Here is a 13,382-nt window from a genome sequence, read left to right on the forward strand (position 1 = left end):
CAGCGAAGCACGGACTGGGCAAGAGATATTCGTGGAATTTATTTTTGTGTTTCTTTTTTAAACCTTGTTAGTTTGGGGGTGGGAGATTATAGTATGATTGTGCGCTTGTACCACCTCACGGGTTGTTTTTTTGTGGACTGAAAGTGGTGTGGGTGGTTTCACTGTGAGCAAACGTGTTTTTCGTGCTCGGTCGCACCATTTGTCGTCGTTTTCCCACCCTGACCAGCAGGTGCTGCTCCCCATCACTCGCCTCAGCCTCCTGAGGACCCAAGCCCGTCAACATATGCATGCATTTGTTTTAACATGAGTGTGGCAGTAAGAGTGTGTTGATTAACCCAGTATGAGGCTCCTCTGTTTGGTGCATGTCGGCTCAGACGCAGGTGATCGAAACAAATCACTCCATTTTTGCCTCAAACATTGCCCAAATGTTGATCAACCACCTTTTTTTTTTCTTTTCTTCTTCTTGTTTGTCTCAATCTTTCCTCATCAGACACTTTCGGGTGGGGTTGGGGAGTTGAAATAGATTTTTTTCCCCCCTGTTTCTTCCTAAAATGCACTGCCAGCTTCTGCAAAATTCACCCTCCATAAAAACACAAAAACAAAACAGAAAATGCCGTCTTTTCCGAGAGACTCTTTGCCAATGGCGGTGCGGTCAAACACGTCCCACGCTGTCTCTGTTTACTATTTCACATTATTAGTCCAGTATTCCTTATTGCAAGTGCCACTCGGTCCACGATCCGCTGCAGTGGTCTCCCCACTGAGGGGGCGACACTTCTGGTCTGCCTCAAAACAGTGTTACATATGCTGGACTCCTGTTTTGGGTATGCTGTGTGTGTGCGTGTGTTTATCTCTCGATAAGAAAGGAAAATAGACAAGTATTCTAAGCAGATGACATTTTTTTTTTTTTTTTCTTTTGTTTGCTTTTATTTGATTTAGATTTTGTCTACTATACACCTATATAACCTCGAGCTGCTCATGAACAGCTGAGTCTACAATGCACTTCCCAGGTGCCCTGATGCTCAACGTGCAACAAACCTCGCTAACATCTCGTCATTTCCATCGCGGAGCTCGCCCACGGTGCCACCCTGATGTTTCTGCACACACTAATTGGCAAGGGGATTATAGCTTCAGCTGCTTTCTTCTTCTTTCCTCCACAGTAAAATGAACAAAGGCTAGATGCACTTCTTGGAGAACTGCTGCAGCGTGTATGAGTAAGTGTGAAAGTGTCCGCATGTGTGTGTTCTGCTACTTGGACAGCGGTGTTGGATCTGTTTCCTTGGACTTCAGTGCCTCCGCTTCCAGAGGCCTCTGACAGGAAAGTCTAGGCCTTTTCTTGTTTTTTTTTTTTAGGATTAAACAAAATAGTATAACTATTAGCTCCAGGACGGAACAAAAGCATACACGCAATTTTAACATTTCAGGATTTGATAAATGCTCGAGATCAGAGCGAAATACATGAGATTGGCACAGTTGCATCCCGACTTGTCATTGCAACATTTTGTCTAGAATTTTACGAGCGCTGCAAGTACTGAAAGTCTACTGCAAATAGATGCAATAGAACAAATGTTCACAGTAGGATGGACGAGCTAACACTACAACGTTAATTTCCTTTAGTTGATTTCCACCTTGGGCGTTTGAGACGTCGTCTGCCGAAGGCCCCGGACTGGAAGAGAGAGCAGACGTTAACAGAAGTGCCACCCGTCCTTGCAAGTTTGTGTTGATGCATTTGGAGCAATGGATCCGATTACTTTTTTTTCTCTCAGATTTGTAAATGGTTGTTGCTCTCTTAATCAGATATATTGAGAGTATGTTTTTTTTGTTTTTTTGTGTGTCTTCTTTTTTGGGTTGGGGCCGACTTGTGTTGATTTATCAGAGTAGATATTTTATTTTAAATTTCTGTGCTACTTTTTTTGACCCATCCAGGGGTTGGGGCTGAGAACGATGAGCATATGGAAACAATCACAACCCTGAACACCGACTGTTGTCTTTGCTGCTCATCAGACACTTGTTTTAGATTTTTTTTCCTGACTTGTCCTCTTTAAAACTCCTCCCGGTTTAAACCTCCTGGCCCTCCGTCGGGCCCTCGTCCTTTTTGCCCTCTGACCGCCTGATAAGAAGCGATGGGGTGTCAGGTTCACCTTCTTGCCGTCGTGTTTTTGTCTCGATTATGTGAAACTCTGGTAGTTGAACGCGGGTTATGGGCATTAAATGGGGCCGCGAGGCTCCGTGGAGATTAGGTTCTGCATCTGAAGGGCTTTCGTCATCGGTCCAGACTGTCGGGTGATCACAGATGTCAGTCGTAGTTTATTTCCTCATCTCGGGTGTCGGCTGTGTTTATCCCCACCTAGGGCAACTGCCATCCTGCATTTCAGACTATAAATCCCCCCCCCAACGCAAGAACAACGCCACCGAGATTCGTTACTGTCCCACAAAACGCTCCCAGAAAACAACCGACCACCACAAGGCGCTTCCTGCGCCTCCACGGAGATCCACGATGCGGGAAGAGGGGAGCGCAAAGTCTTCTTCTTTTTTTCTTTTTTTTTTGCATGTCTGTATCCCCATGTTCCTCTCATCCCCCTCTCTTGATTTTGATCTGGAAATTTCCAATAGCTTTTATTTAATGTGGAAAAAGAACACAGAAATAAATTATTTGAATTTTTTTAATGCTGTAAAACTGGGTTTGTCTTGTCTGCTGTCTGACCTGGATCTGAAAAAAACACGATTGAAGTTCACGTTGTCCTTTTAGGAAAGAAGTAGGCTACAATCGGACATCTAGAAGGACTATTTATTGAATCACAATATCTACACACGGAAACAAAACAAAAAGTCCAGTTTTACATGACGCACTGATTTGAAACAGTATTAATGCATATAAACAGGCATTTGTACAGGGAAGGATGTCAGATGGGAGACAGAGTCACAGAAGACACCTCGATGTAACGTTATTAGTTACAAGCAGATACTTGTCTTCTTATTTGAGTACTCTTTCGCAAAATTAGAAACGTATTACTCCATCCAGCATCGTAACATTCAGGGCTGAAATTTTTCAGAAAACGTCTTTATCTACACTCGGAGGAGGAAGATTTGCAAATGAAATACGCTATTGTACAAACTGACCAGTTTCTTGGGTTTTTTTCTTTTTCTAATGTGTGAAAAGATGGGGTTTTCTTTCACTGTCCTCGGTGTGTTTTCAGCCAACAGAAATGCATCATTTCTTAAAAACAAAAGTAGGCCATGCAGTTCAAAAAAAAAAGAAGAAATGATTTCATATCAGAGTTATATTGTACATCAGAGTTTGTTTTATGCTACATACTTTTATAGGATGGTGGTGCTTTGTATTTGTTTCACAGTAACTACTATGAACAAAAGACTGAATAAAACATTTGCATTTCCATTAATTTCATATTTAAACCGAGAATCAGTTCAGCTGAACTGCCGCAACAATGTATTAAATGTTTTTCTAAGGTTTGGATATTTTGAGGATTGGTTTGATATTTCTGGGAAAGAAGATAAATCACTTGGTTTTACAGTTTTGGAGATTAGAAACGTTAATTCACTTGGATCAAATGGTCACTTTACAACCTACAGTTTAACCAGCAGAGGTCTGCTTATAACGTCATCATGATGGTTTGTCCAATTCAATTCTCTTTTTCAATGAGCAATAAACTTAAGTGATTTAAAAGAAAAAAAATACATTCAAAACCAATAAGCAGTTTTTATTTTTAGAAGACTTGTCAATCATACTGATCATCGCCTCCATCTCCAATTAAAAACAAATCAAACATGGGTAGTTTTCCAAAGGACACCTTTTTAAATATTTTAGTTGCTTAGGAAGAAATGAAGCTATTTACACTGACAATTCAATTCAAGACACATATATGGTACAATGTGCAAGTCTAAAATCATTTAAACCCATATCAAATTAGATTACCGGTAATAGTGTTTTTTGTCTTTTTAAAGTTGACAAATGTTTTTTTTTTGGAAAATAATAGTCAAACAACATTTAAAAAACCTTGATGAAACATTTTAAATAATGTTCTTTTTTACATTACTGACTAAAAATACCACATCCATAATTATTCATACCCCAGTTATCTCTTACATAACTGCTGCATCCACACACTTCTTATGACAACATCATTTTTTTTTTGCAAATTTTTGCACATCTCCATCGGGTTTTTTGGATTCAAGTCCGTCTTTTATGTGTGAGTCGTTTTGTTGGGTGAACTTTACAGGCTGCTTGATATTTTGGGGGGAGATTTTTTTACATTTTTGCCATCATCCCTCTTTCGCAAGGAATCCAAGGTCCGGAGATCACCACGAAGGCTGTTACTGAATCTGAACAAGTCTAATGACAAAATCTCCATGCAGGAAATCCAGCAGATGATGACGATTTGGTTCTTTGGGTTGATCGATGAGCAAGAATGGCTCAGTTTCTTCAAAACAGGTTCACAGATTTGAATGTAGTGGAAAGCTTTTGGTTTTCAATTTTGCAGCCAAATAAGATGAGAACATGTGATTTTTTATTTTATTTTTTTTTTGCAAGCTTAGTTTTGTTTTTGTCTCTTTTGGGGTGAAAAAGAAAGAAAGAAAAGAAACGAGTTTAACCCCAAAACACTATTTGCATGATCAAGCATGGCGGACGGAATGTCATCATTTGTTTTGTCAGCCAGTTTTCCAGGAAACCCTGTGAAAGGGAAGGCTGTCTTGAAAGAAGAGAAACATCTGTCGTCTCTAAAATGAGGAGCATTAGAGTCTCTAACATGGCATCGACCAAAAACATCCAGAAATGGTGAATAGATCATCAAGAGACTCACAAATACCATGCAGCTGATTACTCAGAGTAAGAATAATTTCAATATAAGTTTCAAGAAGAAGAAGGAATGTATGATTGAAATATCTTTCTCAATTCTGCATGCCATTTTCAGTTCTCTACAAATCAATATTGAGCATGTTTTATAAATAGTTTTGGGCTTATACGTATGTACACATGGTTGTCGTAACTCTTCCCATCTCCTCTCCTCCTTGCAGCTGCAGTCCAACATCTGACAACATTATCAAAGTGCTCTAATAAAGCTCACCTGCGTGCAGCCTGTGCAAACCTTGCCATCTGCTCAGTTACATTCTGTGGATCAAATGAGTCGTACCCGAATATTAGACAGTGATTGGAGTGAAGTGGAGAGTTTGCCAGCCCCCCCCTTCCCACCCAGCTACGGGAACGTCCATCAAAGACCACTGAAAAACAAAAAAACCCTAAAGATGGACGTCAGAACTCGTCCTCGGAGCTGTCGGCAGCAGCATGGCCTGGTCCTGACGGCTGGTGCTCGGCTCGCGAGGTTGCTGTTGAAGGAGACGTAAAGTTATAAAGTTAACGCCTTTGAATTTCACAGTGAGTGACAATGGGACCTGCGGGTCCAGGTTGATGGAGGATAATAAGTGATAATGATAATGACCTCTGGCTGTCTGACCTTCCTCCTCTGGTGTTTGAAGCTGTTCCTCCTCTTGCGGTGAATCATCCTGATGCTGTAGAGGGCGCCGACAATTAGCAGGGCCCCCGTGATGCCGATGCCTACAGGGGCCAACATGCCAGACACATAACCGGCCTGAAAGAGATGGAGACACGGTGGTTATAGTGACCTCTCTTGACATTTCTTTAGAGGAAATGGGTGGAGTTGATTTCCCTGGATGAGAAGAAATTACTTCAAGTAGTCTTTAATGTAGGAGACTAACACGATTCCATGTTTTTATTTGTTGTTATTTGAGCTAGGGATGGGCGGTATGGACTAAAAAATGTATCACGATAATTTCTGGCATTTATCCCGATAACGATAAAAATGACGATAAAAAAAATACCAATTCAACTCCACCTTTGTAACTATAAATCTATCTCGCTCTCAGATCCGCCATGTTTGTTACACAAAAACGTCATCAATGGGAATTTATTCTTTCTTTCTTTCTTTCTTTCTTTCTTCTTTCTTTTCTTCTTTCTTTCTTTCTTTCTTTCTTTCTTTCTTTCTTTCTTTCTTTCTTTCTTTCTTCTTTTCCCTTCCTTCCTTCTTTCCTTCCTTCCTTCCTTCCTTCCTTCCTTCCTTCTTTTTTCCCTTCCTTCCTTCTCCCCTTTCTTTCCTTCCTTCCTTCCTTCCTTCCTTCCTTCCTTCCTTCCTTCCTTCCTTCCTTCCTTCTTCCTTCCTTCCTTCTTTTTTCCCTTCCTTCCTTCCTTCTTTTTCCCTTCCTTCCTTCTCCCCTTTCTTTCCTTCCTTCCTTCCTTCCTTCCTTCCTTCCTTCCTTCCTTCCTTCCTTCCTTCCTTCCTTCCTTCCTTCCTTCTTTTTTCCTTCCTTCCTTCCTTCCTCCTTTCCTTGTTTTCTCCCCTCCTTCTCCCCTTTCTTTCTTTCCTTCCTTCCTTCTTCCCTTCCTCTTTTCTCCCATCCTTCCTCCTTTCCTTGTTTTATCCCTTCCTTCTCCCCTTTCTTTCTTTCTTTCTTTCTTTTCTTTCTTTTCTTTCTTTCTTTCTTTCTTTCTTTCTTTCTTTCTTTCTTTCTTTCTTTCTTTCCTTCCTTCCTTCCTTCCTTCCTTCCTTCCTTCCTTCCTTCCTTCCTTCCTTCCTTCCTTCCTTCCTTCCTTCCTTCCTTCCTTCCTTCCTTCTTTTCTCCCATCCTTCCTCCTTTCCTTGTTTTCTCCCTTCCTTCCAAAAATCAGTTTACACAAAAACGTCATCAACGGAATTTATCTTTTTTACCGTGAGATACAAATTCTTACCGTGGGGAATTTTTTTGACGGTTTATCGTGAACGGTAAAATATCACCCATTCCTAATTTGAGCACATCCCCCAGAATCATCTTATTTTTGTGATTGTGAAAATGTAAATGCAGGTGATATTTTGTGGACAACAGGGGGCAGTGTTACCTTCTCTCTGATCAGCTCCACCCAGCTACGCACTGAGAGGCAAAAGGAAACATGAATTTAGCTGGGAAACACAGTCACTGTGGTAATAAACACGTGTCGGGGTGTGCTCATACTCAGCCCCTGGTTGCGCTGCACCCACACGGGAGGTGGAGGATGAGACTGTACGGGGGCTGTGTTGATGAGGATGTTTTAGGAGCTTCTGTTAGATCTTCTTCGCTCTCGTCTTCCACTGATTCCTCAGAGTTCTCGTCGTCCTCTTCCTCCTCATCTAGCTCTTCTGTGGAGGAAAAAAAGTATAATCATGATTAACAGTTTATTTATCTGTCGGGGACGATGCCCAGAATGATCCATCTTTCAAGAGAAGTGATGTTTACCCTCGGACTCCATCTCCTCTAGCCCTGTTCTGGAGTTGTGTACCCGCTGATGGGTTTCCATGGTTACCGTTGTCATAGCGAACTGGATGGATGAGAGGGAAGGGTCCGTTGAGGGGATGTTTTCTTCAGGGTTTGATGTCTTCACTGCATCTTCATGTGGAAGATCGTGAGAAGAAAGCAGGAGTGGTTTATATCTTATATCTAAAAACAACAACTAAAACCTACAGACATGGGAATTATTTCAAAACACCTTAGTTTTCATACATATCTGCTGTACTAGAGTCTGGCCTTGTTAAAGTAATGCAAAAGCGTACAAATACATGATTAAACTTTCACACGGATTCGTGTTAATTGCATCAATCGATCAACGTGAGCTACAGGTGATACAAGCATTAAATGTGTTGAAAATAGAGCTGCGCAAAGGTTCCTTTTTCTAATATTAGGTTGTTGTGTGACTAAAAGCATCCATCCATCCATCCATCCATTAGGGATGGACGGTTTGGACTAAAAAATGTATCACTATAATTTCTGGCATTTATCCCGATAACGATAAAAATGAAGATAAAAAAAATACCAATTCAACTCCATCTTTGTAACTATAAATCTATCTCACTCTCAGATCCGCCATGTTTGTTACACAAAAACGTCATCAACAGGAATTTATCCTTCTTTCTTTCTTTCTTTCTTTCTTTCTTTCTTTCTTTCTTTCTTTCTTTCTTTCTTTCTTTCTTTCTTTCTTTCTTTCTTTCTTTCTTTCTTTCTTTCTTTCTTTCTTTCTTTCTTTCTTTCTTTCTTTCTTTCTTTCAGGCCCATTTCCTTCCTTCCTTCCCCTCCTCTTTTCTCCCTGCCTTCCTCCTTTCCTTGTTTTCTCCCTTCCTTCTCCCCTTTCCTCCCTTCCTTCCTTGTTTTTTCCCTTCCTTCCTTCCTTCCTTCCCTCTCCTTCCTTCCTTCCCTTCCTCTTTTCTCCCTTCCTTCCTTCTTTCCTTCCTTCCTTCCTTCCTTCCTTCCTTCCTTCCTTCCTTCCTTCCTTCCTTCCTTCCTTCCTTCCTTCCTTCCTTCCTTCCTTCCTTCCTTCCTTCCTTCCTTCCTTCCTTCCTTCCTTCACGTACGTTGTGCGTGGATTTAACACAGAACCATAAATCAGCTTTACACAAAAACGTCATCAACAGGAATTTATCGTTTTTACCGCGAGATGACAAATTCTTACCGTGGGGAATTTTTTTGACGGTAAATCGTGAACGGTAAGATATCGCCCATTCCTACCATCCATCCATCCATCCATGGTTAATTCAATGTAGGGTCACTTTATTAAAAAAACTAACATTTTTGGGTCATGGTGAATCCTAGTATTGGACAAATACAACCTCAAAACAACATACATTGGATTTGAGATTGAGTTATGCTGCCATATTGTTACCTTTCTTCCCATGATCCTCCGGGTCAGTTTCGAGTTGCCGCTGTGCAAAAGACGGACCTGAAGGGCTGATCGGCTCCGGCAGCTCAGCGCCAGATGTCTGCCAAGACGACGTCCAGTCCGGTAGAAGGACGGGTGGGTATTGTGAAGGACCTTCTCTGTCAGTCTCCGCTGTGATCAGCTGGTCCATGTCCACCTCCAGCATATGGACTCCTCTGGTTGCCATGGCACCAGGAGGGTGAATGCCACCTGACACGCGGTCAACGGCTGCTGCTGCTGCTGCTGCTGCTGCTGTCCCCTCTGCTGTAGCATCTTCAACAGGCTCAAAGATGACAGGAAAAGCCTTGGAGGACATGGCGGCCTCTATGGCGTCATCTTGAGACAGTGAGACGGCTGCGTCTGCTGGAGAGACACAACAAAGGTCATCACAATAAGAATGTAATTCCCAAAGGAACTGGACTCTCATTGAATGGCTGTAAATGTTTTAGTGGTCATGCTAGATCAGGGGTCGGCAACTCTTTTCAAAATTTTTCAAGAATGTTTGACCTTTTTTTTCCTTTTTTTCTTCTTTTTTAATTTTTTTTTCCCTTTCTTCTTTTTTCTTTTTCTTTTTTTCTCTTTTTTATCTGTTTTTTCTTCATTTTTTTCCTTTTTTTCTTCATTTTTCTCCTTTTTTTTTTTCTTTTCTTTTTCCTTTTTCTTTTTTCCTTTTTTTTCTCTTTTTTTTCTTCCTTTTTCCTTTCCTTTCCTTTTTAATCTCGACATTTCGACTTTTTGCTCAACATTTCGACTTTTTTCTCGAGATTGTACTTCAACATTAATCTCGACATTTCAACTTTTCTCTCGAAATTTTGACTTTTTTCTCAACATTTCGACTTTTTTCTCGACATTTTGATTTCGCCTTTTGCCATTTGCCTTCATTCTAAGGCTTATACATACAAGACTTTTCATTTTTTGCGGCTCCAGATATATTTGTTTTTTCTTCTTTTTTTAATTTTTTTTCCCTTTCTTCTATTTTCTTTTTCTTTTTTTCTCTTTTTTTATCAGTTTTTTCTGCTTTTTTTTTCTTTTTTTCTCTTTTCTTTTTCCTATTTCTTTTTTCCTTTTTTTTCTCTTTTTTTCTTCCTTTTTACTTTCCTTTTTAATCTCGACATTTCGACTTTTTTCTCAAAATTTTGACTTTTTTCTCGACATTTCGACTTTTTGCTCAACATTTCGACTTTTTTCTCAACATTTTGATTTCGCCTTTTGCCATTTGCCTTCATTCTAAGGCTTATACATACAAGACTTTTCATTTTTTGCGGCTCCAGATATATTTGTTTTTTGTGTTTTTGGTCCAATACGGCTCTTTCAACATTTTGGGTTGCCGACCCCTGTGCTAGATTTAACAACTGTGATAAATATAAAGTAAATGAATAATGGAAAATGAAGATCTTGCAGGGTTTTTTTTTCATGCGCTCAATGTCTCTGACAACAGAAATGAAAAAAAAAATGTTTTCCAGACTCAAGGTCTCAGTGCAACTGTGCTTGAACGAATGGTCTCCCTAGAGAAGAATCCTGCAGAGAAGGGTTGTCATTAGAAAAATTGTTACTGCGTCACCATTAGTCCAAAGCTCCTCTAAAGTTGGCTGGAAAATACTTATATAGACCACAACTATTTAACATTAAACAACTTTGGGAATAGAGCGTCTTTGTCAGCTTCAGTTCCTGTTTGGGTAAAGCTTTGTCAAACACACAATCCCCATAGGGACACATCCTGGCCCAGACAGACTGCTTTAATCCATTTCCTTCCCTGACTCACTGCATAATAACACGCCTGGGTCTTTGCAGTAGCCTGGATGGGGAGTATGAAGGGTGAGGAAGGAAAAGCGTAGGTGAGGGGTGTATAGATAGAAAGCTGAATCCTCCGAAGAGTTGTACAACGGAGCCTGCCACCAGCCCTCTTTTGGCTGTTGTGATGTTCCCTTTTTTCTCGTAACTCGAGTCAGGAATAGAAAGTAATTAGACTGCCATGAGTCCCAGCTGGGGTTCAAAGTGGAGCGTGAAAAAGCAGGCGCCTTCTGTGCCAATCATCAAAGGCAATCTCTGCCTCTGGATATGTCGTTTTCATTTCCACCACGTTCTTTTTAATGAAGCCTCCCAGAGCTCTGCAAAATTCAACAAGCTTGAAAATATGGATGACAAAGGCTACAGAGCATTACCTCTTACTGCTCTAAAGCATTTGGTGACTTCTAATTTTTTCAGACGTGCAATTAAAGACCAATAAAGGATTAGGGGAAGTTTTGGACCTAGGCATGTACAGTTTCTAGTTACTTTAATTATACAACTTTTAATACTTACCACCCGTAGGGCTTGCTGCTTCGGTCCACAGGCTTTCCAGGGCATCTTCTCTGGGTATGGGATTAGGTCCCATTTCAGGTAAAATGGTATCTGAGGAAGGGGATATTGTAGCTCCATCATGGCTCCAGATTGTGAGAGAGGTGGATGTCCGAGGGGTGACAAACATCAAGGGAGGGATGGGACTCTGGGAAGCCATTTTCTGAGTCCAGAGGGAAGTGTAGACATTTGGAGGCTCTGTGAACGACGGCAGGTCTGTGGCCGGGTCTCCATCCTGAATGGAAGCAAAACTGGACAGTGTGGTCCCGTCTTCTCCACTCTGCTTACTCTTTTGGTTGTATGAGCCATCCAGCTGTGATGATGAATCAGAGGATGTCGTCCATCCAGGAGTACTCATGTCAAAATCCACCTGCTCCCCTCCACCTGTAAGACTTACGTGCTCACTGTTGACGTCTGCATCCTTTTTGCTCTCTCCCATCTCAGACCTGGTCTCAATCGTCTCCACCTCGCTTCCTTGGCTCCATGCCTCTCCATCAATCTCCCTCGGCCTAGATCTTCTATCAAGACTGTCCCCATTTTCTTCCTGCGTCATTGAATCTACCCCCTCTGGTCTTCCATGTGGGTCAGTCCCTCCTCCTGCACCTACATTCGGCGTGAGACCAGTAACAAGTTTTGCATCTGAGGGGGTAGACTCCTCATGGCTGGTGTGCCTTGATCCAGCAGTCGTTACCGAGCCGGCACACTGTCCCTCACAGAAGATCTCTCCTGTGTTGTTCACATTGGGGAGATGCAGAGGGGCTCCACGGACACAGAGACAAGTCCAGGCCAGGAGTAGGCGGTGGAACCCCCAGGACATCGGCATGTCTGTGTCGTCTCAGTGCCTGCTGACAGAGATTGTAAATGATAAATGTGGGGCTTAAAAAGAAATGTGAACAATCCCCTCCCTGCAAACTTCTACCCTGTGTCTCCCATAAAATGTGGACAAAGACCGAAACCAGAGGTGGTGCTTGGGAAGAGACGTGGTTGAAAGGCACTCCACATTAAAGGGTATAAATGCAAAGAGAATTTCATTTGAGAGCTTTCTAACATGTGATAACCACAGAGAACAGGATTAACTGAGCACTTCTGCCTGCCACGGCTTTGATGCTGGAGCTGCTGCATTTAAATTTGGATGAAAATCCTCTTCATCTGTGGCTGTTCGGGTAATTTTATGCAGACAGAAGCGAAAGGAGAACACACACATACACACGGGTGCACACATAGAGGGAGGCTGACAAACAGAGGGACAAAGAGAGAGAGGGAATCTGACACAGCAATCCTCAGTGCCCCTCCATTCCAACTATAAATAGCACCCGGGTTTCTATCTTCCAAGATACTCTTTAGGTGGGTCTCTGAATGGTGTTTTTTTTTTTTTTTTGCATTCCAGAAAGCTCCATCTATCAGGGATAGGACAGAAAACATGCATATGACTAAATCTTAGACCAAATTAAAAACAATCTGTGAATAAGACAGTGTTTGCGTTACATTTGTAACATCAGGTTGACACCCTTTAATGATAAATCAAAAAAGAGTGTCTGAGAAAATGATAACTACATCCATCCACAGAATTCCAATGGAAAAAAAGACATATTTCTTTATATTCTTCCCGTTATCAGTACTCTTCATGCACGCAGCCAGTTTGCACATGCAATCTCCGCGGTAGCATTTGGACTGTAAACAAATTCACACAGCAATGTGGACTGATTTCCTCAAACGTGTCAGCCCAAATTGACCACATTGGATCGATTTATGGCCACTATAACGCGTTCCCTCCATCGCATCAACCATTACATTCAATCGAGGGGCGAGATTCGCATAAAGCAACAATTAAAGTCGCATCAAAATTACCTTTCTGAGTTCATCACGAATTTCTTTAGGCGCGGACGTGAAGCTTCTCTCGTTATGTGCAATTATTGAAAGGAGAGGAAAAAAATGCAGATGCACGAGTGTTTGTAAGTGAAGGTAGTGATGTATCGGGCTGGAGGAGAGGCTTGTTGTGCAGCTCGGCGGGGCTGGCTGGATCAGCCGTCTCTACGTATGTATGTCCGCCTGCTTCTTAAGTGCTGCCACCAAATGCGTCAAACCTGCAAGAAGCTTCAGACTTTAATTTCTGATAAGCACACAGTTCCATTGTACTGTTATTGATGGCCATGATTCTTCGTATGCACATCTTGCCTTTGCTGTGTACTTGTTCCTCTGTGTGCAGGTCAGGGCGGGCTGGTGCTGAGGGGACAGCTCCCTCACCTAAAGTTAAAGGCTCATCCTCCACACCACAGGTGGATTTCACTCAAGTACTAGTTTAATCAACATCATC

General features: G+C 41.7%; 2 protein-coding genes across 4 annotated transcripts in view; one reads left to right on the forward strand and one right to left on the reverse strand.

Moving 5' to 3' along the window:
• naa30 (N-alpha-acetyltransferase 30, NatC catalytic subunit) overlaps positions 1-5,049 on the forward strand; it is a 12,124-nt gene extending 7,075 nt beyond the window's left edge. Inside the window, exon 2 of the mRNA XM_061746996.1 lies at positions 5,032-5,049. Within this exon, the coding sequence (XP_061602980.1) occupies positions 5,032-5,049 (18 nt within the window). The remainder of the gene's footprint in view (positions 1-5,031) is intronic.
• LOC133464548 (uncharacterized) lies at positions 2,774-13,100 on the reverse strand. Of its 3 annotated transcripts, none has more exons than XM_061746596.1 (8): positions 12,917-13,100; positions 11,033-11,910; positions 8,696-9,094; positions 7,279-7,428; positions 7,018-7,181; positions 6,905-6,936; positions 5,454-5,603; positions 2,774-5,340 (listed from the first exon to the last, which is right to left on the reverse strand). In XM_061746596.1, exons 2-5 carry the CDS (start codon positions 11,889-11,891, stop codon positions 7,018-7,020), a joined length of 1,572 nt encoding a protein of 523 aa, XP_061602580.1. In that variant the 5' UTR covers positions 11,892-11,910; positions 12,917-13,100; the 3' UTR covers positions 2,774-5,340; positions 5,454-5,603; positions 6,905-6,936. The 3 variants fall into 3 exon arrangements, with proteins under 3 accessions (XP_061602580.1, XP_061602581.1, XP_061602579.1); XM_061746597.1 differs by having other exon boundaries at positions 5,469-5,603; positions 11,033-11,913; XM_061746595.1 differs by having other exon boundaries at positions 11,033-11,913.
• Positions 13,101-13,382: the final 282 nt, after the last annotated feature.

Source organism: Cololabis saira, chromosome 18, assembly GCF_033807715.1.
Source record: "Cololabis saira isolate AMF1-May2022 chromosome 18, fColSai1.1, whole genome shotgun sequence".
Taxonomy (NCBI): domain Eukaryota; kingdom Metazoa; phylum Chordata; class Actinopteri; order Beloniformes; family Belonidae; genus Cololabis; species Cololabis saira.